General features: G+C 39.2%; 1 protein-coding gene across 4 annotated transcripts in view; it reads right to left on the bottom strand.

The window, feature by feature from the left end:
• Window positions 1–836: 836 nt before the first annotated feature.
• The window catches only part of ubr4 (ubiquitin protein ligase E3 component n-recognin 4), a 52,167-nt gene continuing 25,794 nt past the window's right edge, over window positions 837–27,209 (bottom strand). Inside the window, exons 47-106 of one of the 4 annotated variants that reach the window (XM_055223096.1) lie at window positions 23,147–23,310; window positions 22,834–23,050; window positions 22,263–22,479; window positions 21,711–21,743; window positions 21,375–21,438; window positions 20,965–21,099; window positions 20,574–20,745; window positions 20,336–20,458; window positions 20,130–20,251; window positions 19,928–20,039; window positions 19,109–19,239; window positions 18,859–19,036; window positions 18,644–18,748; window positions 18,329–18,466; window positions 17,926–18,094; window positions 17,471–17,675; window positions 17,173–17,286; window positions 16,898–17,107; window positions 16,658–16,807; window positions 16,303–16,530; window positions 16,148–16,226; window positions 15,626–15,868; window positions 15,373–15,541; window positions 15,145–15,289; window positions 14,978–15,063; window positions 14,817–14,904; window positions 14,514–14,707; window positions 13,481–13,720; window positions 13,268–13,406; window positions 13,043–13,168; window positions 12,832–12,960; window positions 12,162–12,511; window positions 11,607–11,697; window positions 11,427–11,511; window positions 11,211–11,338; window positions 10,999–11,128; window positions 10,756–10,916; window positions 10,580–10,689; window positions 10,324–10,465; window positions 9,979–10,060; window positions 9,725–9,898; window positions 9,516–9,637; window positions 9,130–9,327; window positions 8,963–9,043; window positions 8,795–8,882; window positions 8,564–8,691; window positions 8,364–8,471; window positions 8,165–8,281; window positions 7,880–8,070; window positions 7,597–7,770; window positions 7,431–7,530; window positions 6,912–7,130; window positions 6,391–6,504; window positions 6,163–6,305; window positions 5,960–6,085; window positions 3,879–4,073; window positions 2,969–3,193; window positions 2,441–2,531; window positions 2,191–2,353; window positions 837–1,683 (exon numbers count right to left, since the gene is read on the bottom strand). In XM_055223096.1, the coding sequence (XP_055079071.1) occupies window positions 1,619–1,683; window positions 2,191–2,353; window positions 2,441–2,531; window positions 2,969–3,193; window positions 3,879–4,073; window positions 5,960–6,085; window positions 6,163–6,305; window positions 6,391–6,504; window positions 6,912–7,130; window positions 7,431–7,530; window positions 7,597–7,770; window positions 7,880–8,070; window positions 8,165–8,281; window positions 8,364–8,471; window positions 8,564–8,691; window positions 8,795–8,882; window positions 8,963–9,043; window positions 9,130–9,327; window positions 9,516–9,637; window positions 9,725–9,898; window positions 9,979–10,060; window positions 10,324–10,465; window positions 10,580–10,689; window positions 10,756–10,916; window positions 10,999–11,128; window positions 11,211–11,338; window positions 11,427–11,511; window positions 11,607–11,697; window positions 12,162–12,511; window positions 12,832–12,960; window positions 13,043–13,168; window positions 13,268–13,406; window positions 13,481–13,720; window positions 14,514–14,707; window positions 14,817–14,904; window positions 14,978–15,063; window positions 15,145–15,289; window positions 15,373–15,541; window positions 15,626–15,868; window positions 16,148–16,226; window positions 16,303–16,530; window positions 16,658–16,807; window positions 16,898–17,107; window positions 17,173–17,286; window positions 17,471–17,675; window positions 17,926–18,094; window positions 18,329–18,466; window positions 18,644–18,748; window positions 18,859–19,036; window positions 19,109–19,239; window positions 19,928–20,039; window positions 20,130–20,251; window positions 20,336–20,458; window positions 20,574–20,745; window positions 20,965–21,099; window positions 21,375–21,438; window positions 21,711–21,743; window positions 22,263–22,479; window positions 22,834–23,050; window positions 23,147–23,310 (8,726 nt within the window). In that variant the 3' untranslated portion in view covers window positions 837–1,618. The remainder of the gene's footprint in view (window positions 1,684–2,190; window positions 2,354–2,440; window positions 2,532–2,968; window positions 3,194–3,878; window positions 4,074–5,959; window positions 6,086–6,162; window positions 6,306–6,390; window positions 6,505–6,911; window positions 7,131–7,430; window positions 7,531–7,596; window positions 7,771–7,879; window positions 8,071–8,164; window positions 8,282–8,363; window positions 8,472–8,563; window positions 8,692–8,794; window positions 8,883–8,962; window positions 9,044–9,129; window positions 9,328–9,515; window positions 9,638–9,724; window positions 9,899–9,978; window positions 10,061–10,323; window positions 10,466–10,579; window positions 10,690–10,755; window positions 10,917–10,998; window positions 11,129–11,210; window positions 11,339–11,426; window positions 11,512–11,606; window positions 11,698–12,161; window positions 12,512–12,831; window positions 12,961–13,042; window positions 13,169–13,267; window positions 13,407–13,480; window positions 13,721–14,513; window positions 14,708–14,816; window positions 14,905–14,977; window positions 15,064–15,144; window positions 15,290–15,372; window positions 15,542–15,625; window positions 15,869–16,147; window positions 16,227–16,302; window positions 16,531–16,657; window positions 16,808–16,897; window positions 17,108–17,172; window positions 17,287–17,470; window positions 17,676–17,925; window positions 18,095–18,328; window positions 18,467–18,643; window positions 18,749–18,858; window positions 19,037–19,108; window positions 19,240–19,927; window positions 20,040–20,129; window positions 20,252–20,335; window positions 20,459–20,573; window positions 20,746–20,964; window positions 21,100–21,374; window positions 21,439–21,710; window positions 21,744–22,262; window positions 22,480–22,833; window positions 23,051–23,146; window positions 23,311–27,209) is intronic. The other 3 variants (XM_055223095.1, XM_055223094.1, XM_055223097.1) reach the window with 3 other exon arrangements.

The raw sequence follows: 27,209 nt of genomic DNA, 5'->3' as shown, positions 1-27,209 counted from the left end.
CAAGATATTTTGGTGAATATGTTTTCCAATGTTTTTGTAGTTTTGTTTATATATGACCATTGATTCTGCGAATTACCTTTTCTGTACACAACCGTTTGCAATTTCTTGACTTTATTTTTTTTCTTTTTTTAATAGAGAATTTTCAGAATAAGAGACATTAAACTCACAATACAAACAAAAACAGAAATATATGTAATGACTGAATGTGCCTTAAGAAGTAAATACATTGGATAGACCCTATATTTGTTTGCTCATATTACAAGCTCTTAAAATGTTCTATTATCTTGTTGATAAAACTTCATGTCATCTGAAGATTCACACTGCCCTCTGGTGGCCTTTTGCATGCAAAACTTTGGTATCATTTGGACTTTTCATACGCCTCTCAGGAAAAGCCGGGCCGTGTAAAGAGACCACCCTCGCCACGGAGCCTTGTCTTTTCACCCTCTGGTTTTATGTTTTATTGAATTTTTAACATAATTGTTATGAAAACTAGCCAAAGGCGGTTTGAAAGTCCGGCTCAGACCAGGTGAGTCTTGAGGGTTTTGCATGTCCCGGCCCAGCCTATGATCCGAGTTTCACCTCTGCGCCTCTGAAAAAATACGCACTTGGTAAAAGCTGGAGGACCATTAGTAAGTTTAGCCGATTAAATAATAAAATGTCTTTTTTTTTTCTGAATTACCACAATCAGGGGGCCGGTCCAGATCAAAAAGTCCAGGGCCGATTTTTTCTCCCAGTCCAGCCTGGGTATATACAAGTGAACAGTTCCAACACGAGCAGTAATACATTTGTATTCTGGGTTTGTGTTTGAAATCAAATGAAGAGACAATATTTCCAGGTTCAGATAGAATAATTAGGGCTTTATTAATTCTCGGCTAAAGTTTCCAGAAGCAGACATTCAGCAACAGTTTGACAAAAACAGTTTTAGCAGCGGGAAAGAAACTGAGAAGAAATCTGCATCAACTCCACACTCCATGCATTCGGCTTAGCTTCACATTTCCAGATGCTGTTTTGGGGTAAAACAAACAAACCAAAAAAAAAAAAAAAAAAAAAAAATCAAAGAAACTATAGTCACAAACACATAAGTAAAGGCAGAAATGTGTTTAAGATATAACATGACAACTTATTATGATTTTAAGAACTTATTTCAAAATGAGTTGGTGTTTATTTGGGCATTTGAATTCACTGCTTTTTCCTTTGTTGCTCTGGTAAAGTCAATAAAAACATCAAAAAGAAAAATTTTAATTCCAGTTACATAAACCAACAATAGTTGTAAAGAATACAGACATAACCACTGAAACCTGCTCCTAACTGGTTTAAAAGCGTCAACCCAAACAAAAAGATAAAACCAAATGCCACTCAGAGTTTAAATATTGCACCCAAATATTAAGAGGGAGAACAACCGCAATTAAAATGATTCCTGCAAATGTTCTGTATTGTTATTTTTTTGTTAAAGATGTTTTGTGGTAGGAGAGGGAGGTGAGTAGATGCTTGGTGTTAAGGAAACCTAGCAGTGCGTAAAGAAAATAAACATACTTTTGTTTATGGTTTGAGTGAGTCCTGGTTTTAATTCAGTAATTTTGGGCTAGTCGTTTTCGGAGGGAAAGAAAGAGGAGTAGGGTTAGGGCACAGAGTTCAACACATCTTGTAGGAACGAGTCCGGGTCTGGGATTTCAGAGAGTAGACCTGAAAAACGTACAAATAATCTGCATTAGTTACTACATAAAGAAACATTAACATAAAGAGCTTATACAGTGCCATATAGAATACTTGCAGTAGATTTACATTAAGCAAAACTGTTTAAAATATCTTAATTAAAAAGCAAGCAATTGTAAAAGCATTGCTTTATTGTAACAGTACAGATAATAGACATACTCACTACAATATGACTATTTTGAAAATTGTTTGACCAAATAAACTGAAAATATGCAAAAAATAAACCTATGCTCTATTTGAGCAACATTTTATATATTGTAAGCAGCTCTTTGGACCACTGCAAACAGTTAAAAATGTGAAGTCCTGTTAATTTTAAAGATGATAAAAATCAGATAAAGCGTCTTTAGCTGCATGCATGGTTCTACACTTCTTAACACATTCATTGCAACTACCACAAAAACTAGCTGCCCCCAAAACTCTGCAATTATTTATTTGCAAGCATTTATTGATGTTTTGTATCTACAATCCTGCACTAACCTACGACATCGAAGAACTCCGCCAGGCTCTCAGCGGGCATGAGTTCGTCCTGGAAGGCTCGGAGGACCCTCTCGGATGCCTCATAGATGGGCATGTCATTGTGCCGCACGTACTCTGCCAGCGAGAAGGACCAACCGCCCTCTGTGGTACTGGTAGGCACCTTCTATAGCACAAATATAACAAAGAACAGGAGATGGAGTTAGAGAAGGTTCAGAAGAATGAAGAAAAAATGTTGGGCTAAGGTGCTTACCCTGAACATGTCATAGACCAGATCCACCAGCCCCCAGAAGAGAAGTGGGGAGCGGTAAACTGCATATTCCTTTGGTGCTTTGTCTGTGAGTCTGGAAGAAAAAGACAAGAATGGAAATTGAAATTAAAATGGTGTTTTTTTCCAATAGTTATTTCAATAATATAAAATTTGACAAAAGCACAAAAACTACTAAATTGCTTTTAAGAAATCTCCAAGTTTTTGCCAATATACTTTGCACAGCTAATTGTTAATGTTTTGTCTGTACTTTATATATTTATATTTTGTTCATTTATTCTAATACTCATTTCATGCATGCCTTTATTTGACCATATTTTATAAGTTACCATTTTATTACTAGCGTTATTCCTTGTTATTGCACATTCCTAGCTTAAGGATTGTGTTCACTGACAACTGATTCCGATTCACTACTAAAGAAATCTTTACTAACATAACAATAGTTTGAACTATTATATCTATTGTACAATACGCCCATTGAAAGGGCTGAATCTGAAAAGCCTTCTGTCTCACTTGTTGGTGGTGGCAGCGGAGACTTTGCGTGCGTGTGCAGTGAGCAGCAAGCGCCTGAGAAAGTAGAGGCGTGTGGTCCTCCAGCGCTCAGGCGGCTGAATGTGCATGCCCAGAATAGTGTAGTAGTGCGGGCCCTCCACCTCATACGAGCTTTCCACCCACTTCTCACATGGCTGCTCCAGGAAACTCTGCAGGTTCTTCTCCTCCCGGGAGGTAGCCCTTGTGCTGGGGGGGAAAGACAGGATACAGTTCACAACAAAACACAAAAACATTTTTACTATTGCTAAATCTAATTTATCAGGCTCACCTAGGGCAGGCAAAGAAATGTTAAAAGTAGGGTGTGTAAAAATATATTTCAAATTTACATGACATGACCAGTCTGTGTCTGTGTGTTTGGTTTTAAAGATTATCCAATTAGCTGGAGGGTATGTCCTGTTTTTATGGGGAAAAGTTTAACAACATTTCAATGTCCAATTCGAAAGATAATTCTTAGATAATTTTCTCATTTAGGTTGCCAGCTCGTACAGTTAAAATCAGTTGGAAATAAACCCAAAAAGGACTTTCTCAGACCTGAATATTCACTAGATAAACCAATCATTGGTCAGTGTTAATCCCGCCTCTGCAGCTCGTGGAGTGAGCTTTCATGAGACCTGTCCATGTACAAGATTCTGAGAATGAGCAAAATGTGACTGTTTTTATATGCACATTAAGACACTGTTAAATCAGTTTGAGAGTGCGGGCTATATGTCATACCTTTAACACATTCTTTTTTTTGTTGCTTATTCATTGGACTAATCTCGTCTCTGGGTTATGCTTACAGGAGAAAAGTTTAATAACAGCATTTCATTCACTATGCTATGCTGAGCCTAACTCTGAACACACATCGTTCCCGTTAGTGGTGTCTCCTTACGTGTTGAGCACATAGAGGACAGTGTGGATGATATAGGGGATGAGGTGGATGTTGCTCTCTCTCCCTCCTCCTCCCGTGTCCACGCTGAAGGACTGCTCTGTGGCGAAGCGCAGAAACAGCAGTTTGGTGTCGTGGATGTTCAGCTGGTACGTGGGCTCGCGCTGCCCTGTGCACTCCTGCAGATATGTGTTGTGCCTGGAACAACATGGCAACAGGGAAATTAGAATTAGATTAGAAGATGGGAAAGAAATTGCCATCTTTGAATGTAAAAGTGGCTATTTTATTTCTATGACACAACTTAAAAAAACAAACAGTTACTTATATAACCTCTAAATTATGTTTCATTTTGATTTGCCAAGACATTCCTGCTTTCCACTTTGGCTAGTTAAATTTTAGACATAGTCCTAATCCTGACTTATTTTACAACAATGCAAGCCATTATTTTTTGTACTATTATAATTGTGGCTAGATAAGACAACTACTTCAGTAGCTTTTTTAAGTAACTGCTTAAAGTAAAAAATGTAAAGCCCTAAACTTTTTTGCCATCAGAAAGTTGATTATGAAATGAATGGACACAGTAACACTACAAATTTGTTACCATTTTGTCAGTTTGTTACCATTTTGTTACATTTGCTAATCTTTTATTTGGTTTTAAGAAGGTACAATGTTCCAAAAAGTTTGAAGAAAAAAGTTTTTCACTTGAAAAATTACAAAGTTGTAAGCGTAAAACAAAAAATTTGTTTTACGCTTACAATTTTGTAATTTTTCAATTACAAATCTGAAAATTACGCTTTTGCCAGTTTTGAGACATTTGTTGCACCAAGTTTATCTCAAAAGGATTTGTAAGCGCAACTGCTGATTTGAACCTGAAGGCACCGGGGGTTGCAGTGGCAAAAGTTAACTAACCCGAATTCAGAAAGTACATGACCTTTATGTGATATTATGATGTGCATTATTAACCTTTTTAATAAGTTGTATACCAAGGTAAATTGCTTAGATAACACTTTTGTAGCCACACTGGCTTTAACAAGTTTTTCAGAAAATTAGATGTTACCATTAGTTAGCACTAGCGGACTTCTCCGAGGCTTATTTCTGCTAATAAGGCTAGTGTGGCATTATGAGTGGTTACAAACATTAAACATTGCGCTTCCAGTTTTCACTCTCTCTTGTATGTTTCAGGTGATTTGTGGTTGCTTTGCCTACAGCAGTGGAGCTATAGCACTGATGTGGGTGTGTGTACCGTTTTGTCTTTTGTTTTATGAACTATTTCCAAAAACGCAGTCCCTGATTCGCTGGGTGTGTATAATTTGCAGATCACGGACTGCCTGGGCAAGGGGACGGGTCCAAGAACTAATTAATTCATGTACTGCTCTAATTTATTGTATTCTACCCAGACGGCATGAAGTTAACTGAAACATTTTATGTCTTCACATTGTAAATTAAACCCAATGCTACATTATGTGGAGCCTACCCTGTTCTGTAATAAGTGTCTTTCTCCAGGTTAACTGGAGTGGCGTTGTTGCTAAAAATGTAACATCTAATATTTGTAACCACTCATAATTCTACACTAGCAGGAAAAAGTCAGGGAGTCTGCTAGCATAAGGCACTAACTAATGCCAACATGTCGTTTTCTGAAAAACGTCTTAACATTTTTGTAGCCACACTAGCTTTATCTTCACAATTTACCTTGGTTTACAACTTATTAAAATGTTGCAAATCATAATATCACATGAAGGTGACGTACTGTCTGAATTTGGGTCAACTACTCCTTTACTGTATAGCAACCAGTTTAGATGTTGCCATACAGCAACCTTGGTCCCTCTAGCCCCGCCCCCTGCTGTCTTCAGGCTTAAATCAGCCGTTGCACTTACAAATCGTTTTGAGAAATCTCAGCGCAACAAATGTCTCAAAACTTGTGAAAGCGTAATTTTTCAGATTTGTACTTGTAAAATTACAAAGTTATAAGCTTAAAAAGATATTTGTATGTGTAAAACATAAATATTTTTATTTACCAGTGAACAAACCAAAATTTACACATTAAAACCTATGGAGGTACAATTGTTCCAAAATGTTTTAGTTACCTCGCTAAACAGGTAGCAAAAGCCGATTCTGGCACATGTGGCCCCCAAACAGGAAGTAGTCCATTGCACTTGGTACTGGCATTCTGTAGAGCAGCACTCTCCCACTCCTCCCGACCTCGAGCCAGTCTGAACCAAACCAAATATTACACATATAGTTAAAGATATAATTTCACAAGAATAAAAATAATGTTATTGCTGTGTACCTGACAGCAGCTAAATGACAGTCGTAGTGGACTATGTTAAAGTGCGACACAGTGCTGTAGCCCTGCTGCTTACGAGGCTTGTTCTCAAACTCCTCCAGATTCACTCGTTTTGTGAACGTGTAAATACCCAGCACTTTGGTTGGCTGCAAAACACATGCACATTTTATATTCCAATTTCAATCTACATAATTGTTTTTTCTTTTTTCTAGAGCTCTGATAACTTTTTACCTGAAACTTATATCCCTCTCTACAGATGCAGCAGGTCAGGCCCGGCTCCTCGATCAACTCCTCCATTTGCTTCAACAGTGACGTCTTGGTCACCACCTGCCCCTTTTCATTGGTCTGAGAGCACAGGAAAAAACAACACAAATTTTCCAGATTAAACTATAATCTGTAAACTTTAATGATTTAAACAGATGTTTTTAATAATGCCACAACCAGAAACATATCAGGGGTTTAAATCAAGTACAGCCCTAGAAAATATTTGGCTTTCTCAGAACTCCAAAACTATGATTATACAAAAAAGTATAATAGACTAAAATTGTTCAAAACAAGCACAAATAGTCTTTTTTTGTGTATTAAATGACCCTGCAGTGGAAAGCAATTTGCTTAAGCTGCCTGGTCTATGTTCAAGAACCTTACTCCTTTCTTTACTTATGCATTTTAATAAGTTAAAAAAGAAAAAATACCAAAAAGCTATAAATATAAAACATTCTTCTCTTCTTTGTATTTATTAACAGTGCCCATACCGTCATGCCCAATGTGCCCAGTGCCTTCTGCCTCATTGCCATGGCCATTCGTTTCTTCTCGGCTCTGGTCTCCCTCCGAGCAGCATCAATCTTCAGGTTCACGTCACTGTGTTCCCTCAGAGCCTCCAGAAGGTTCTCTGCCAGAGTCCCGATGCCCTCGTCACTGGAAACCTGCTCCAGTTTATGTAGGTTTGTGATGGAATCTGTCCCTATCAAAACCTGTAGAGGGAAGTCCTTCCTGGTTACACAATTTCTGAATATATTGTCAGTACATTTATCAATTTCTCTACTTTTTTTAAAGCATGCATGCATTTCAATTGTTTGAATATTGAGTAAATTATGTTAGTAAAAACAAAGGTGGATCGTAAAAAAAACAAACATTTTCTTGAGTAATCTTTTAAACATTAGTAGTTCTATCAACTACTGTATGACTATAAATCAAAACAAAAAAAATTATTACATTATAGTATATGTCTAAGTTCAAAGCCGCATTAAGGATTAAAAGACAGCCCTAAGCACCTGTGTTGGAGGATGTTGTGTTGCTAAACCACGCAGAAGTCTAAGAATGAAAGGCAGCGCTGGTCGAGAGAGGAACTTCTTCCATACATCAGCATCAAGACTAAAACAAGAGGGGAAAAAGTTTAATGATTAGTTAACTGTGAAAAGTAGGAAATAGTAACCATACTTTTTCGCATTGGGGATATGTTTCTTCATGTAGTCCAGTGCGCTCTGAGTGATTCCCTTCTGGAGTATCAGGTCTTTGAGTTGGTGCCCATTGCTATTGTTTTTGATTCCTGCTGCAATTTTACAGAAACAGTCTAAAAACACCTTTTCATCTGCACTGTGCTCCTCGTCATACCTGGAAATCAACACAAAATCTAGTTAGTGTCACCAAAATCATGGATAATTTATGGTTTCATGTTTTTTGCCTGTAATTTTAAGTATGAGGAGAGTATAAGAATGTGTACTTGTCAAAACTGCAGCAGGGTTTGAAGCGCTCCACCAGGATCCTCATCTTCTCCAACTCTCCGAAGGACAAGTAGGGGATGATTCTCAGGAGGCCTTGTAAAACACTGGGGTTGGAGCGAACGAAGAGAGTATTGATCTGATCTAACAACATCACCAACTGGTCTTTGTCTCCCGTCAGCAGCAGGTTACCCTAAAACAAAAACAAATGCACAACAACAATGATGCGTTGACATAAGAAAAACCTTTTGTAGATGTTTCAAAATTGTCTTCATTGTTGTCAGTACCTTGTCCTCTGAAATCTCTGCATTGGCTTCATCCAGAATGATCTCCATAATGCTCAAGACCTGTTCAGCTATGGACGCTCCTCCGCTGTCTTTACTCTCCTGCTCAGCCACTAATGCCTGCAACAAACGAGATTGTCAAATTCTAATATATATTTTATTATAAACACATTTCCTTACATTGGAAAACACTATCACATACCAGGTTGAGGGTGCCCAACATGACATTAAGTGTGTTCATTTCTGGTTTCACAAGTTGCTGTCGGTTGATCTTCACTTTTACGCAGTAACTAAATAACTTCAACAGGACCTACAATTGAAGAAAGTAACAGTATATTTATAACCCATTCCAGTTAGATGGACCGAAAACAAAAAGTCAAGCATTATGTGCTGCTGTCTTACGGTGAGCAGGTGTCTCCCTTGTTTGAAGTCCTTGATTCCTGACAATCTGTTGAGCATACACTCCAGTCCTCCACACTGAGCCATCACTCCAGCCATTTTGTACACCTCCTCATCGTCCTCTTCCTCATCTAGGAAGAAAATCGTTTTACCTTGTATATTGGCTATAACATGAAAATAACCTGGGAATAACCCCTCTTTCCTGAATCACAACTGTGTATTTCTCAAACTAACCTGTGGTGGAATCTAGGGATTCAATGAACTCCTCTGTAGCATCTCCCAGCAACCCTCTCATCCTGTAGATTATTCTCATGGGCTCACCCTGAAGAAAGAAAATATAATAATTATTAAACGCATTAATTTGGGATTAAATTAAAATAACATTGTTTGAGAAATACAAACCTCATTTGTAGGGCACCACACTTTCTTGTAGACTTCAGCCACTGACAGATCCAAACTGATGATTTTGTTATTCACTAAAAGCTAAAAAAGGTTCAAAAATATGAGATCAAGTTTGGTCAAATAAAAAATTCAGTCCTGAACAGTACAACTGAAAATGGCAGCCATACCTCCATGCCACTGTCGTCCTCCAGCAGAGCCACCAGGTCACAGTCCTGGCAGATCTTATTCTTGATGTCCCTCATCAGGGGTCCGATCCCAGGCTCATTGCTGCTGTAGGGGTTCCCAGGCATCCGGCCCTGAAGGAAGTCCTCCTGCTGAGGGTCCTTCTCCAAAGTCACAAAGAACTCGGTCACCTCATTCTCCTCCTGGAAATCAGAGAGGCAAGAGGTAAGAATGTTCATATGATAATACAATCTTCAATAGGAGGACTTGAAGATTGCCAAACCTACTCAGTAATTTACTATTATTACTATTAACTATTATTAATCTTACAAGAACAATACTACCACTGTTTAAACCAATGTTTACTTTTTTTTTTTTTTTAGAAACTTACAGGGTAAATGATGCTGCACAGCCTTTCAAATATAAAGACTGGAGTCCTGTAGTCATCCAGATTGTACCTCTTTGCGGTTTCAATGCACACTGCCATGAACGCTTTGGTTTCAGACTCCGTACCTAGACATATGAGAAAAAGCATTTTAGCTCAATATCTACCACTGATTTAGGCTATATCAAAAATATTATATAAATGTGTTAACATACCTGTGGTCATGTCTTCGAGCATCTCCAGCAGCATGTCCTGAGTCTCGTCGATCAGCTTGGTCCTCTGCACCACCAGTTTCCTCAGACACAGGTAACCGTTGAGCACGGTGCCCACCAGCCGGCTCTTAAAGTGACGCTTTATGGACTCCACCTCCACAAAAGAGGAGAGCAAGCCTGCAATATGACAGAACAAAACAGGATTTAATATCACAGAACTTAAAGATTTCATTGTGATAAAAGAGGACTGTATTTACCAGTAAGGCTTTTGAGTGCATAGCCTTGCTGCAGGTCTGTGCTCAGAGTGGCTTCTTCCAGGGCCAGAAGATTTGCAATTTCCTAAAATAAAAGATAGTTTTAATAGTGCAGGAAGTACATGTTGGACATTTGAATGTTAATATAATCTATGATAAATTCAAGGGAAACGTTTTACAATAACATAATAGGAATGCATTTCACGTTAAGTGGTACAATCTTTTTCATACACAAAAGTACAAGTTTGTCTCCTTGGCTCCTGATAATACATGTAAATTAAATTCAAATGTGTTCCAAAGGTTAATTCCCATAAACTACTAGCAAACAGAAGGTCAGGTTGTAATTACCTTAGTGATGAGGTTGCCGATGTAGGGCAGGACTCCTCGAGCGGCGAGGTAAACTTTCCAATGAGTGGGTTTGATTAGCTTCTGATACAGACCCAGGTACTCCACTGCACACTCTCCTGCCACACTCAGCTCATCCAGGTAACTACAGGGACACACAAATTCATTCAAACATTATACAATACAGTGCACAGGGCATTGCCAAACTATTATATTTATATATTTAACTTTATTATATTAGTTTTATCTTTGTGCATACCTAGTGAGGAGGTCTAGGACTTGCTGTTTGCGACTGGGGATGGTGGTCAGGGCTTCTACAATGGTGCAGGCAGCTTGTCGAGCTGCTTGAGTGGCTGGAGTAAACAAAACCTGAAACAAACACAATATCGGTGAAGACAAGACCAAAAAAAGGACAAAATAGTCCTCGATATTCACCTGTCGAAGCCAGTTGTTGTGGCTAAGTTTGAGCAGTCGTGGGAACAGACCATCTCCTTTTCTGGATCTCATAAACTGCTTCCATTTCCAGGCATATTTCTCCAACAAGTACTGCCTCCTCAACTCTGCTTTATTCTGCGGCTTGGGCAAGTTCTCTTGGCCTGTAAAACAATAGATCATTAAATTCTTAAAACATTTGACAGTATTTGATGTATATTATATGACTGTCATGATGGTGCTCACATCTTGCTGGGAGACACTTCTTCCAAGCCTCATATGATGCTTTGGGGTCCTTCTTGAGCCAGAGTTGGGCCTGGGCATGGATCTCATTACTGTACGGTCTGATGGTGGTGAGGGACTCTACAGCAGCATCCTAAAAAAAAAAAAAAGATTATTTTGTTGATAAAACTGCGATGTTTGTGATATGAGTCAAAGTAATTCAGGGTTTTTTGTACCTTGTTCTTCTTGCTGGTTGGAGCGGGTGGCTTGATAAGCTTCTGGAGAATCCTCAAACACATTAAAGTGATGTTCTCCACCACAACAGGAGTCTTTATGTTGACAGACATCAGGAATAGGCTCAGAGCTGGTACAAAAAAGAGGTTACTGCTTGCACTTGATAACTTTTTGTGTATGATAAACTGTATTCCATAAAATGTCATTGATGGACTTACCACAGCGCAGCCGCAGCTCCCAACATCCTCCCTCTTTGGAGATAGAGTCTGTCAGCAATAGCATCTCGTACTGAAGATTACTGACCTGTAACAAAAAAGGCAAATACATGTCAATAAGGAATACTGAAGTGATGATTACATAAATTTAATTGCTATTGGTGCCACAATAGTGCAACTTACCAGGTCAGGATTCGCCCAGTGACCTTTGAGGGCAGCAGAAACTTTTGCAATGATGAGGTCGTTCATCTGTTGAGTGGCTTCTGGGTGATCTCTGTAAACACAAATATCAGGATTTTAACCCATTGGGAAAAACAGAGGTCGAAATGGGGATCACTAAAACCATATGCTGGAATTCACAACTAGATGATAAGGAAGGGGGGGCACTTACTCTATTGAAATAAATATTGTTGCAACTGAAATTCTTTAAATTAAATTTAACTCTGGTTGTCCAATTACAGAGTGTAATATTCAGGTATAAAGCAACTCAACACAGCTACAACCACTTAATAATAATAAATTTTATATATATATATATATATATATATATATATATATATATATATATATATATATATATATATATATATATATATATATATATATATATATATATATATATATATATATATATATATATAAAATCACACAAAAAACAAAATATATACATTTTTTAGGATACCAATTCCCTTTTCACAAAGATATGCACAAAATTTATAAAAACCAAAGTAACAGTACCTTGTGAGTAGGCAGATGAGTTGCCGGACCTCCTCCCTCATGGCTGCAGTCCCTCTCCTCAGATTGTACTCAAATAGTTCCCTGATCAATCCCTGCAGTACCAGTATCTGCCTGAGGGCAGGGTTAGTGGCCAGGGCCCTGAGCAGAGTGATGCAGTGCCCGGTGACGGCAGAAGCACATCCATAACATTTAGTAGAGGAGGTGTGCCCGCAGCCCAGCACGGACAGGGCGCGGTACTGAGACGCAGTGAATGTGGGTTGGTGACTGCTGCTGTTGCGGGATGATTTGGTAGCTGCTTCTCGCTGCTGAAGGTCGTACTCCAATAATTCTTTACGTGACGCTAGGACTTTCTGTAAATGCAACAAAATGTAATATATTAGTTTTGGTAAACATATTACACACAATTTCCCTTGTGGATCAATAAAGTTTGTCTAAGTACACAATATGCATTCATCAAATAATATAGATTTGAGATGTATTTAATTTTGGATTTAAATGAAGTAGGTCAAGTAGGGCTGGATAACTGAAGAAAAAATCTGAATCACAAATACTTCTAGTCATAATTTAAATCACAATTTGAAACATTTATTCATGTACTGCCAAAATCATTCAGAACTGAATAACATAACATTTTTTTATGGATGTCCCTGGATTGTTTTATGAATTTCACCTGTATAATCTTTGAGAGTTCATCAAATGATGTTTTGCAGTCTCCACTGTACTCCTGCGCAAGCTGCTGGATGTAGCGGTTGACATTTGCTGAAGACGTACCCAGACCTGCTGCTGCACCAGTGTCATCCTAGGAAAGGCAAGGAGAATCTAGTGCTTAGAAACACAAGCTTTTTATACAAAATCTGGCGTTTTTTTGTCCTTAAATCCACCTGTGGTTTCTCTGGTGCAGCTTCATTGACCTTGGACAGAAGGCTCTCCAGCTGAGGTCTATGGCCCATGAGCTGGTGGTAAACTCTGTCCGCTTTGTCCAAAAGAGTGTTGATGTTTGTTACAGCCTAGAGAGTACATAAACAGAAAAGATTATTTGGGCAATTTATATTGCAAGCACAGCACATTTTATTTTATTTATATAATCGATAATAATAAAGATGTACCTTCTTCCTGTCCTCTTCGTTTTCAATGGGGTCCACGGCGCAGCAGGGTTTGGCATAGAGCATGAAGTCAAAGCGAGCGTATTTACAGAAACCACAAGCGTTGCACAGGAACGGATCTTTCTCATCATAGTTGATTGATCTAAAATTACAATAGTTATTACATTACCGCAAGACTTCATCCTCATTATAAACAAATGGCATATAGTTCCTAACCTGCATTTGTGGCACTGGTAGACATTCTCCCCACAGTTGCCGCAGACTCCGGGATTGGCTGGGACAGAGGCGCTACAGCGAGGGCACTGCAGGGTCTCAGTGGACGCCTGGTAATTCTCGTAGAAATCTGAAAACTCGATCATTAGGTTGGAGGCAACAATGGGCAGAGGCAGGTCGATCTTCACCTCAGTCTGGCCAGGAGTGAGTTGTACTTTCTTAGCTTTGTGCCAACGTGCTGGTCTGGAGATGCAACAAAATGTTAATTAAAGTATTCATCATAATATATAGTGTGTGCTCTCTTGCGTTACAACAAGTCTGCCTAAGCATTATTTTACATTTTAGTGTCATTTTAGGACTATTACAATGTACAATCTCTGCACTTCAAATTCCATCAATATTTTACAAATAAGACAATATTCAATGGTTAAATTAACTAAAATGCCAAATAAATCACTAAAAAAAAAAAAAATGAATTTTTTCCCAAATGCTTAATTTCCTGTATTCTTTAGATTATAAATGACTAAAAGTTTCAGATTTTTAAGTTAGATGATGTTTCTACCTGCTATACTTTTTGAGATGGATGCTTTATGAATGCAAAAAAACAAAACATTTCAAAAGCTGAATAAAGATAAATAAAAATTAACTAATTTATGAGTTGGTGAATGATTAAAAATAAAAATTTTAGAGGCCCTAAATTAATAGATATTTGTCATGTTGATCAACATGTTCATTTATGAAATGTTTAAAAAAAATTTAAATTTGTTTCCTAAACAATTACATTGCAATTGCATTGTTTTGTTATTGTTTTGACGTGAGAATTTTTACATTTTTTTGTGGGAAAATCAGATATAAGAAAACAGAACTTGGTCATAAATGGGTTGTTTTTAAAGAAGATTTTGCCAATCTAGATAAATTGTGATATAGTTCACATGAACTGTGACAGGATCAAAACTGTAATGGTGTCTGGTAGAAAATTGTGATATTTGCATTTACTATTATTATGATCTTTGTGAAGGTGGTAGAATAAACTCACTTGTTCTTGAGTTCCACAATGGCCTGCACAGTTCTGTTGTTGTAGTACAGATTGATGGTTCGAACCATTTTGGTACGTTTGAGGTCTCCAATCTTCACCGTAACTTTGCTGATTGTGTGACTGCCGATGAGCTTCACCACCTGCTGTGTGGTGGTGTAGCGAGTATCCACTTTGATGGAGGACAATTTGATATTCTGGAGAGAAAAGATTATTATTATTATTATTATTATCAAGGGCAAATTTAGCAAAAAAGTAAGTTGACTGCTGTGTTAGTACAAACTGTTCTGCAATTGAATAACTTACTGAGAAGGGCACTTCCGGATTGTTACAGACCAAGCAAGGATCACTCTCCAAGTAAAAACCATCAAATTCCACCAGACCTGACAATGTGCTATAGAATGAAACTAAAATGATTAGTCTCTTTTAAAATAATATTGTTAACATGATATACTTGATACACATACTTGTAGATGTTAGAGTTAGGGTGATTTGTCAGGATATGGTTCTGTGCCCGTAGGATTTCCACAGCCTTTTGAGAATACTCCTTTAACTAAAAACACAAATACAGGATATAAATATCTACAGGAAGTACATTTAAAAATGTATGTAAAAAGAAGGAAACACAACCAACCTTCTTTTCTGTCTGAGGGGTCTTGAGAGAGAAGTATCCAAGCAGATCGACAAACTGAGCCGCTTTACGACCGTAAGCAGGGAGCTCAGGCCAAATCGCCCAAGTCAGCTCAAGCAGTAACTCTTGTTGGGATTTACTTGAGTTCCTAAAGAAAAACAATTAAAGTAGATAGTGTATAATAGTAACGGTCATTGGCAAGGTTGTCTTAAAATCTTTATAACTGATTACCTGTAGATGTGCAGCGCTAGACAGTGGGCCTGCCAGCGAACAGCTGATGAATTGGACTCCAGAAGGAAGCAGCGCAAGAACTGGATAAGAGTCTCTTTATCAGCAAACTTGTTGAGCTGACTGACAAGAGCCATGCACAGCTGGTCCTCCTGGCTTCCCCCTCCCTCACCTACAAAACAAATCAACAATAACATGCAATATGGAACAAACATTTATGCGGCATTAATAGCAAGGACTAAAGGAATTATTCTACCTTCTTTTTCCTTCTCCTTCTCCTCCTTCTTGCTCTTTTTGCTAGAGGACTTGCTCTGGGACGATTGGGAAGTGCCAGTTTGCCCCGCGCTGGTGGAGCCTCCCGCTGAGAAAGAGGAGGAGTTGGAGGAAGAGGTGGCCAGCACTTTACTGCCACACAAGGCACAGGAGAGTAGCTGCAACAGGACCGGAGACACACCCTCATCCACCAGGAAGCTCACTTGGAGCAGGAAGTACAAAACCGCTGAAAATACAGAGGGAAAAATAATATATTTATGTTTTAAAGTTTTACCAGAAGTTTAGTTCCAGAGGGGATTATAATCTAATAGAAAACTATATCAAAATTGGGACTACACCAGGACTCAACCAAGAGTAGAACAGGATCGAGCCAATGCTACATCAGAACTAAACTACTTCAAACCAGTGAAGTGTGAAAGCAGCCTTAGTTTTGGTATCTTAAAAAAGTTAAATAAAAATATATTATTCTGTTTTAATGACTAATATTGATACATTTAAGACTTACAATCATCCTTCATGCAGAATTTTTGCCAGTTGATGGTCCTCTGAGTTGCAATTTCAGCACAAGCTTTAAGGTGCTCCATCTGAGTGACAATAAGACATTGTCAAATAAATATTGACTTTGTGATATAAATAATGATAAAAATGCACAAATCTTACCAGACTGATAAGAGTGTCATACTGCAGGGCAGATCCAGATGTGGCGGTCACCACCCCAGCTCTGAGGAAGATGCCCTGTTCTTCCAGCAGCTTCTTGATGCTCCTTACATGAGAGTCCAGAGTGTGTAGGTCTCTAAGCTGACGGTACTTCTCCTTTGAGCCACAGATGAAGAGCAACAGCTTTCTGACCTGCCTTCGGACGAACGGGGTCTGCTGGATCATCAAGTACTGGAGAGCAAAGGGTCATTATACACTGTGCATCGTTTTGTTTCCACTTCAATTGTGCGTAACAGTAGCATATAAATCTGTATTATCTCACATAACTAGAACTTGATGAAAAAATTCCATGGCATACCTCAGACAAAAAGTAGAACCAAGAGTGGTCAAAAACTGGGGGAGGGATGCGTGGGTTAGTGTCTGCAATTTTCTTTATTTGATAGGGGAGTCGGAGCACCATCTCTGTCAATAGCTGTGAGTAGGCTTCAAATACATCAGCAGCATGGCCCTGTAGCAGAATAAAAAACAAAGTGGTCGCAAAACGCTGATTTACAATAAAAACATTTTTATACTTCTACAAAAAGGATTTATACCATACCTTAACATACTGACGTAGGAAGAAGGGGCTCATGTCTGGGGGAGAAGAGGCTGTGTGGGGCCGGAGCAACTGGCTGGTGGTCACTGCCTCCTCTTCTCCCTGTTGGCTTTTCCAAAATTCCAACAAAGACTTGAGCACATGCAGGCAGTAGTCAATAGCACCTAGGCTGAGCAGAGCAGTGGCTGTGGCATTGGAGATGAGAGACGAAGACTGGAAACAAGAGAAACACAATTATGAGATTAGGTATCTCCAAATGCATAAACTAATAAAAGTACCTCAGAGGAGGATTTGGAGCCAGATTTTGTTCGGGACATGAAGACGCTGAGAAGTCTCATGATGACCAGGTGGACCTCATTGATGGCGCTACGTTCATTCTTCTTTGAGACATCCTAAAATGACGAAAGATTTAACAAATTCAGCATTGAATAACAAAGTATTACCAAATATTCCCAAAACTTAGACTTTTTTAGACTTAAAATTATACTCTGAAACTCTAATTTAAATTTGGACTTGGAAAAAAACCCAAAACAGTAAAACAGCTGAACAAACAGCATTGCTTTGTAAAAACATTACCTTCTTGTTAATGCCCAGTTCTGCGATGAGTTGAGCGAGCAGGTCATCCAATGCCCCTTTGTCTTTCTCGTCCTCTCCGTCAAGGTCAGAGGTCAGCATGAGAATGACTTGCATGTATGGGATGGCCTGGACTCCGCCCACATTATGTAACTGGGAAAGGTGCTGGAGAAGGCGCTCCAAAAGCATGAGGCGCACCATGTGCAGTCTGATAAGGAAATTATCATCAATGGGAGAAAACAGATTTTATTATGATTTTTTTTTTTCATGTCCTTTTCCATTACATGGAAAGCTCATTCTAGGCCTATAAGAACCCTTCTAGCTCTGTTCACTGTTCCACCTCTGTGCATGTCTTAATTATCTTATCTTTGATGTCCATCTGGGGTATTCCTGTACTCTTTTATGAAATCTTTGCATAGTTTTTTTTTTGAGCAAACACTTAATTTAGCTTTAGTGACCTGTTACTGGTGTGGATGTCGCCCTCATTCTCTGCCTCTCCCTCAGACCCCTCTCCTTCCTGCTGGGCTGTTGTAGTGCTGATGGCTCCTGTGCTGGAGCTCACACTGCCTGGACCAGCGGGGTGCCCCTCCACTGTAGTGTCTCCATAGGCACTGCTGCGACCAGACACTAGAAAGACAACATGTACAAAATACAAGTTATATATATTGTAAATTATCCACATTTAATGTTAACATGAATAATTTTGGGTAGGTTAGTGGAAATACAAAACAAAATTTCAATTTTTAGTTTCTACATAACTGACTCAACTCTTGTGCCAAATTACACAGTTGTCTTATTTTGGCTTTAAGAAAAGACAGTTAAAATGTTTAGGGTTTTATTTCAGTTTGTAAAGTGACCCACCACTGTGCTCTCCAGCTACAGAGTCTATGGCCGATCCCCCACTCTCAGAGCCCACACTGCCCCCGTGTTCAGCTGGAGACGTTCTGAGCGTGGAGCCATCTGTGGCCGCTGTGCTGCCCTCGTCGTCTGAGGCTGGGGCTGAAATCATAGCAAGAGCTGGAACAGTAAATACACTGCCGTCATCCGGACAAGATTCAGCATCTGCGTACTGGCATATGCTCCATGCAACACACATGCACAAGCTATATGATGTTATTCTTGTGCTTATTACATTGAAAGGTCTCTCTCTAAACTATTCTATTTACTATCTGTTACCTGAGGCAGTGGTATCTGATAGAGTGCCAGCGTCCAGTGAAGAGGAGCTTGGGGCCTGGCCAGAAAGACCGAGGCTCTGTAGGCCAAGAGCACTGCTGCTGCTGCCTACAAATGCCAAACATGGATATTCAATATAAGTATAATCGAATGTATACTAATACTAATCTGTCTACTTCATAAGCACTCACACTTGGAAACAAATTGCTGTTCCATACCTTGCTGATCTTGCTGCAGGCTGAGTGCTATGGCTAGTTCAACCATTGTTTCGTCATCTGCATCTGGAGGGATGTCGAGCATTGGGGGGAAGCCCTCAGCTCCAGCCAGTAGAGCCTCCAAAGGAGATGGGTTTCCATTGTTCACATTATCTGACGTGTCCAGGACCATTGACTCAGACTGATCAAAAGGAATCCATGTTAATATTTAGCCAGAAGCTAAAGGAGTTTACTTCCTTGTGTTTCTATTTACCACCATCTCAAAACCCTCGTGGTCCACCTCGCTCTGCTCCTGACTCTCCTGCCGCCCCTCCTCTACTCCTGTCAGAACTGAAGATTGAATTTTGTCATCTGCATCATCGTCGTCGTCATCGTCCTTGTCTCCTGGGGAAAATCCAAACTATTTTGATTGTTTCAAACATACAGATCCTTTAACAGATAACCAGTAGTGGAACGTAACAAAGTAAAAGTAGTAAAGTACTGTACTTGAGTATAGATACCTAAAATTTATACTTGTGTAGATTTTAAAGCGGATAATTTTTACTTCACTACATCTGAGAGCAGGTATCTGTACTTTCTACTTGACTACATTTTTAATTCAACTGACAAGTAAAAGTAATTTTTATGATTGTCTGAGACCTGATGAAAAGTCTGCGTATTTTAGTTTCCTCAAACTACCAATGTGTTAAAAATAAACCCCCCATAGAAACAGCAACAGAAAAAACTGTGAAGTCAATTGTTTCTGTTTAATAAAATTCACGACAAATCTTTATCAGACTCACTACATTTGAAGCGTCATTAGACCTCAAAATCTCCGCAAAATACTTTCATACTTTTTCATCTGATACTTTTACTTGAGTAACAGAATTGAGCACTTCTTCCACCACTGCAGACAAATAAGACTAGTCTAAGCTCGATGGCTAGCATGCATTATGGAAAGTTCTTTAAACAAGCCTTCAGTGTCAAGATCCAAGTCCTCTAAATTTGAAATCCTGACATTTCGCAAATTGTCGTCACTTAAAAATAGCAAAAAGCACAATTTAGAACTATATAATATGAATACATCTGTCACCTATGGGCGTGTTGGATCGTGGAGGAGAGGGGAGGGTCACATGGCGACGCTTGTTTCTCGGTCTGAGCACGCGAATCAGAGCCTGTTTACAAGCAAAGCTGACCGATGTGTCCTGAAAATTGATTAGAAGGAAACTGTTAATGATTGGTTCAACATTTACTTAACCGTTGACAAAGTAACTAAACTCATTTGTCGTACTTACTGGACACAGTAACATTTGCATATAGATCTTGGAGGCTACATTGATATAATCCAGTTCACAAGCGCAATAAGCATGAATGATGTCCACCAAAGCATTTACTGTGGCTTCAATGTGGGTTAAGCCTGGAAAAAGAAGACAATTTAGAATAAAACTGGACTCTATTCAATACAATGCATTTTTACATTCGACAACAATTTGAAACTAACCTGGCAGGCAAGCAGGTGCAAGAAAAGCATTCTTTGGTTTAAGGGCATGTAGTTTCCAGAAGTTGTTCATGAGTTGAGTGATGAAATTACAGCTTTCTCCATCAAACGGTTTGTGTCCATCATCTGCTTGGTGGATGGACAACAAAATAAAAGCAAACAAAAACAGATTTTGTCTAAAAAGATGTAATAAAAATAAAAGTTAGATATTTTTCGGAACTGTTTATTTTCAGTTTCATACCATCTTGATGCAGTGCCTTATTCTCTGTAAAGTGAACCAGGTTGTTGGGTCTCATTATTGCAATGGAGCGAGCCGTGATCACCAGTCTCTGGAACACATCGGGGTCCAACTCTCTTCCTTCTCGAGTGCTGCTGTTCAGACACTGCACCGCATTACTCAACAACGACTGGTCCTAAGAAGATGAAAAATATGTATAAGTGTTATGGCAGCTGTAAAACTAAGCTAATTCACAAGTCTGAAAAATCTGTACTTTCTCCTGTTTTACAAGAATTTATGGTATTGGCAAAGTCATTAATCAATATAATGGCAATATGATGGTCTCATAAAGAAGATCCATGTCCTATAATCTCTGGATAAAGAGACAATCTGAAATTTGTAGAGTAAAGAGTACCTTGTGATTGTGATACGCTGTGCGGCTGGTGTGCAGACTGGCCAACAGTCCCTTGGTCTGCTGTTGGACTCCAGTGGGGGTCGGCATGGACAGGAGCAGAGTGGCTAGCTCCAGTGCGGCAGTCTTGTTTTTCTCCTGCAAGAGAGGTACAATTAAAATTTACTAAAACAAAGACTGTCAAAAAGTGCTTAAAATAAAATACAACTCACAAAAAAACTTTCCATCTACTTACATTATATATTTTTGTAGAATGACAAACAAAATATGAAAAATATTTTATTTTTAAAATGAATATTTATAATTAATATTTCACAGTTGGGCTTTCTCCTAAATTCAACATATCAAAATGTGTTTGTGTTGTGTGTATTAGTACTATATGTAAAAATAATTACATTTAGATTTGCTATTACCTTTTCACCGGAGGAGCCCACAGCAAAGCAACTTTCCAAAGCCTCAAGGGAATTGACTACCAACCTGCAACAGGAAAAAAAGATTTATGTCTCTTGATCACAAAAACAAAGGGGGAAAAACAAGCAAGAAATTAAGGTCAAATCTTAGTCTTCTACGAATGTGCTAAACTAAATGCAAAAGAACAACACTCAATGCAAGAGGAAATGCCATTGGGGGGTATTTTAAAAGTGGAGATGGTGCATGGTATGTTCACAGTCCACAGGCAGGGGACATCACACAAGCAGCAGACATGCACAAAACCCATTCAAGCAAGCAGAGAAAGGGCTGTTACTAACCGGTCCAATGTTGACAAGGACTCAGTTTCAGAACTTTTTATTGTATTTGTGGGAGCAAAAGAAAAAGAACAAAAAAGTGTGAGGTCCACATAAATAAACCAGTGAATTTGAATGATTCTGTTGAACAAAAGGAGAGCATGCAAGAGAGATGAAGTCACAATAGCCATGCAATATTTACTCCTGTAATACTGAATATGAAATTTTAAATGTACAGTTCCAATGACCAAGGCTTAATGTAGTTTTCTACCTAAACATTCTTTCAAGAATAAAGTTGCATTATACACCATTTATGCATGTAACACATATTTTATCAATTGTCCAAGCCCAAAACAGCGTATTTAGATTTGGCTACTGGGAAATCTAGCTTTTATAATACAGTAACCACAAGATTTGTAGCATTACCAGTTTTTCAAGCCCTAACTTTAAAACGGCAACCAATTAACTCAACTATAGAATTCATTCTGTAAAATGAATATTTCAAGAAAAAAGAAATACTTCTGTCAAGTTAATACATTTCCTGTTCTAAGGAGCCATAATCCCCAAAACATGTACCTTTCAAGCACAGTGCCACTGGCTGTGGTGGGGGTGGAAATGTCACCGTCACTGGAGCCGTTGCCCTGGTTGAGGTTGGGGCTGCACACGTTATTGACCGAGGCGGAGGAGAAGTCTTCAGGAGGGTCCTCTGGCCAGCCAAACTGCTCCTTAGTTTTACCATAGATCTTAATGGAATCCAGCATAGTGACACCGGCTGGGTCCACAGACGCACCAACTTAAGACGAAGAATTCACAAGATTAGTAACTATGACGGAGAAGTTTTATATTATATTATATAAAATTGTTGTGTGAATTAGTCTCAAAAATAATATGCATTTTGCAACTCTCCAAAAATAGACTATGAACCAATTTAAATTATATGAGTAAATGTTGCTTAAGACTATAGGTTTTTGACTTATTTATAAGTTGAAGACTAAGAAGCCTTAGCATTCCTTCTTGTCATTTCACAAACTATCATTTAATTGAGAATTAATTTACAATTAATAATGCTACCTTATTGCCTTTACAAATATAAACTTATTGAGCCAAATTGGACAATGTAACAATAAATATTTGCATTTGCTCTTACTGAATATTGAAAGCTTCTTGTCTGCCTGCAGGGCCTCTTCTCTTGTGAAGGGGAAGTCAAACCACCTGGCCCTGGTCAGGTTGATCTGCATGGTTCTCCCAAACACCTCCACATATGAAGGAGCTCTCTCTATGGCCTGGGTCCCCACCTGAACCCTCATCCCAGTCATCACCATGGAGCTGTTGTTATTGACCGCCTCCACTGTGAACCCACCAGGCTGAAAGTGACAGTTAGCAATAGCATATAGCATTTAGTGAAATTTTGTATTAATGAACAATAATTTGTAATTACTGTATAATTAATTTGTAAGTACCTTGGTGTTGGCCACATACATCCCAGTTGAGTTGAGTCTGTGTTTTATCTGTTGTCCATTGTAAACCTGGAGTAAGTCATTGCCTCCAAATTCCACCTCCGTGAGCTGCTGGTTGTGTTCAAAGAAGTCTACAGGAAAGGTCACCTGACTAGAGGTTCGTGTCGCTAAAAGGTAAAAATTGAAAAGTTGACTGGGTTACTGTGCTACATCAACTTTTTTTTAGCCTACTACCATATAACGTTCCCTCATCAAAATATGCCTGAAGTGGTTTTCTACATGATTTAAGTCTGAGTAATCTTGAGGTCTCTCCCAGGCACTATTGGAACAGCCAACAAGCCTATGTATACAGGAAGCTCTCTGCTCTCTGCCCCCCCTAAAATAAAACTCCAATACAATTTTTAATAACTTTTTTCTGCAAATATACCATTTTCAAACCACCAAAATGTAATATGGTCATCTAAATATGTCAAGAGTTTGTGATTAATGCCCCAACTTTTCATTACTTTCTTCATTCAAAGTACATACATTTTGTTAGCATTTGGTACAATTGCCTTTAAACTGTGACTTGGGTCAAGCATTTTGGATATTCTTCACCAAACTTCTCACAATAGTTGACAGGAATTTTGGCCCATTTCTCCTGAGAGAACTGGTGTAACGGAGCCAAGCTTGTAGGCTACTTTACTCACATGCCTTTTCATAGCTGTCCATAAATTTTCAAGAGGATTGAGGATCAGGGCTTTCCAACAGCCACTCCAAAGCACTGACTATGTTATCAGTTTGGCTGTATGCTTTGGGTCAAAGTGACATAAGGATAACATTGTCCATGTGGAAGAGCCATTTGCGCCCAAAAATTTAACTTCCTGGCTGATGTCTTGAGATATTGCTTCATTATTTCCTCATAATGTTCTTTACTCATGATGCCATTTTGTGAAGTGCACCAGTCCCTTCTGCAGCAAAACTGACGCAACAAGATGCTGCCACCCCCATATTTCACAGTTGGGGTAAACTTGCAAGCCTGAGAACACCATCCCTTTTTCCTCCAAAGGTAACAATGCTCATTATGGCCAAACAGTTCAATTTTAGTTTCATCAGACCACAGGACATGTCCTCCAAAAATAAATTATTTGTCCCTGTGTGTATTTGCAAACTGTAATCTGGCTTTTTTATGTTTCAAGGCATAGTGGCCTTTCAGCTCATGTCAGTACACTACTCGATTCACTGTGGATAATGACACACTCTTACCAGCTTCAACCTGCATCGTTACAAGGTCTCCTGCTTTTGTTCTTGGGTCGATATGCACATTTCAAACCAAAGCACATTCATCTCTGGGACACAGAACCAGTCTCCTTCCTGAGCGGTATAATGGCTGGACATTCCCATGGTGTTTATACTTGTGTAATTGTTTGAACACATAAAAGGTGTCACCTTCATGTTTAATCAATAAAAAATGTTGTTCTTTCAGATAACTTTTATTCCTTCGTCCTTAGTATCTCAGTGAACAAGAGTAGCCCACCTCAGAAGCTCTCGAGTGAACTCCCAGCCCGCGCCAAACACACTGCCACACCTCCCAAACCTCCCACATGGGCACACAAGAAAACATAACTTAACAATCTTCCCTTTTTTTTCTTTTTAGAAAAGTGCCGTAACAACAAAGAATGCAAACATTACTTGGGTGTATCTCACCCTCCACCGAATGAACTTCCATTCCAATGTAGCTGAAGTCATAGTGCTCTTCCTGTCCTACCTGAAAGGCAGTTTTTAACTGCAGGATGACAGTAGTGGAGAATACACCAGTTCCCCCCCCCAAATAAAATCATCCATGTGAGTCGCAAGGATTCCTTTCACTGTGCCACTCTGATCGAGCCAGTAAAACACTGCTGGGTCCACCTTAGACACTTTAGCTCCCAACTGCTGCATTGTATCTCTGACTCTATACCAGTACAAAGAAGCATCTGTGAGACCATAAACACACTTCTTTAACTTCCATACTCGTCCTTTGCTCTGTGCTTCCTGTGGTGGACGAATGTAAATAGCTCTATCCAGTGTTTTACCTTGCAGAAAAGTCTATGGAGTTCAGCTGCCATTTGTTTTGACTTACAACCGCCATAATCATTTTCAAGGATTCCGTGGCACATGTAGGTGAGTCTTTTGGTCTTGTGTGTTTAGCTCTTCAAAGCCTCTTGCCACGAGTCTAGCTTTTGGCACAACCCCTACAGCTGTTTCTTTAAGTGTGCACACCCACCTTGTTGAGACACATTTCTGACCTTCATCTTTGACGTCTTCAAATACATAATTTTTCTTCCAGTTTGTGAGTTCTGCAAATTTGGCAGGCATAAAGACATCGTCATGGACAACAAAAACATCATCTCTAATGTTGTAAGCACACTCCTTACTTTCTGAGGGGACCACTTGAACACTGTCCATTACTTCAAGGTTGACTGATCCTGATGTACCTGCTATTTCCTGAGGCTGGCTGAACTGCAAGTTGTACCAGTCTTTGTTTTCCCTTAGCCTTCCCTGCTCGGCTAAGGACTTTTCCAGTACGGCTTTGACCACTTTCATTGTCTATATATGTAATCACCTGGCCAACTTTTAATTGAAGGCTTTCATAGGAAGAAGGGGCTTGTGGTGTTTGACTGGTTCCTGTAGTTAGCTCTGCTGCATCAGGGGGTTCATTGGTCTCAGCATTAAGTGGCTCAGGGTCTTGTGTTGCGTCTTCATCACTTTCAGTGTCAGAAAGATCTGCTGCTGGTGGTGCTATAGGGTTTTCAATAGTTTTTATTTCTGATTTTGTATCACCTGCCTTAGTTTGAGTTTCATTCACCTTTCTTAATCTAGACTGATGTAACCGTACATAAGATCCTCCATGTCTCACGAATACAACAGCTCCGTCTTGTCCTATCACCACCCCTGGACCTTTCCACTCATTATAGTCCACCCGCTTGTAGTAGACTTTATCTCCTGTGACATACCTTTCATCAACTGGCCGTAGTTGTTTCCGAATGGCTCTCCTAAGTCTTTTGGAGCATTCTGCCTCTGTGAATGCCTTTCTCATAGCATGTAGCGGCGCACTGTGTTGAGCTACCCAGGAGCTCACACTGGTTTCCAGGGCAGGGGGTTTGTCAGTAAGCACGAAGGGCAAGTTTGGATTCTGACCAAACACTAGTTGGTAGGGACTGTACCCGTGTACATTATGCATAGAGTTCTTTGCCATTAGTGCCCAATCTAGTGCTGTTCTCCAGTCACAATTGTTGTCCTTTTTAACTTTGAGCAATATTTCAGTGAGAGTTTGATTATGCCTTTCCAGAAGCCCATTGCTCCATGGGCTGTAAGCTGCAGTTGTTTTGATTTCAATATTGAACTTTTCGGCCATGTCCTTCATTTCTTCATTATTGACCGCTCACCGTTGTCACTAAACAGTCTGCGCGGGGGACCATGAACACTGATCCAACAGTGAATAAACTGCTTCACAATTTCTTTGGGGTTCTTGGTTGTGACAATACTTCCTGCACTGAAGCGTGTAAAGTGGTCAATCGCATACAAATACCACACATTATGGTCAAGCTCATGCAAGTCAACAGCCACTGTTTCATTATAGGTTGTAGCCATCGGCAGACCAACTATTGGCTTATGTTTTGGCTTGCTGTACCTGGCACATGTTTCACAGTTTTTTTTACAATGCTCTTGAGAATAGTGCTGCTTTCTTTGTCGTGAGCGCCTGAACAGGTGAGTAATTTCTGCAACCTGTCAACTGGGGCATGTCCAAACTGTCTGTGTAGTTTCCAAAGAATTCTTTTCTTTTCTTCTGTACTCATATTTTCTTTAACAATGAGAATCTCCTCATCTTCACTTCTTGTCTCCTTTTTATCCTGACTGCTCTTGTCTCTCAAGGTCACACAGTAATGTCCAGAAGATGTCAGTTCAAGTTTAACAGGTTGTTAGAACATTGTCGCTTTGTCATGTTTAATGTCTAACACTGCACTTGCCATTGTTGCTAAGCAAGGCTTCTCTAAAAAGGGCATGTTTGCAGGGACAACCTCTGTTTCTATTTTGCATTTGGTCT

Source organism: Periophthalmus magnuspinnatus, chromosome 7, assembly GCF_009829125.3.
Source record: "Periophthalmus magnuspinnatus isolate fPerMag1 chromosome 7, fPerMag1.2.pri, whole genome shotgun sequence".
Classification (NCBI taxonomy): Eukaryota; Metazoa; Chordata; class Actinopteri; order Gobiiformes; family Gobiidae; genus Periophthalmus; species Periophthalmus magnuspinnatus.
This window is presented reverse-complemented; position numbering and strand designations above follow the sequence as displayed.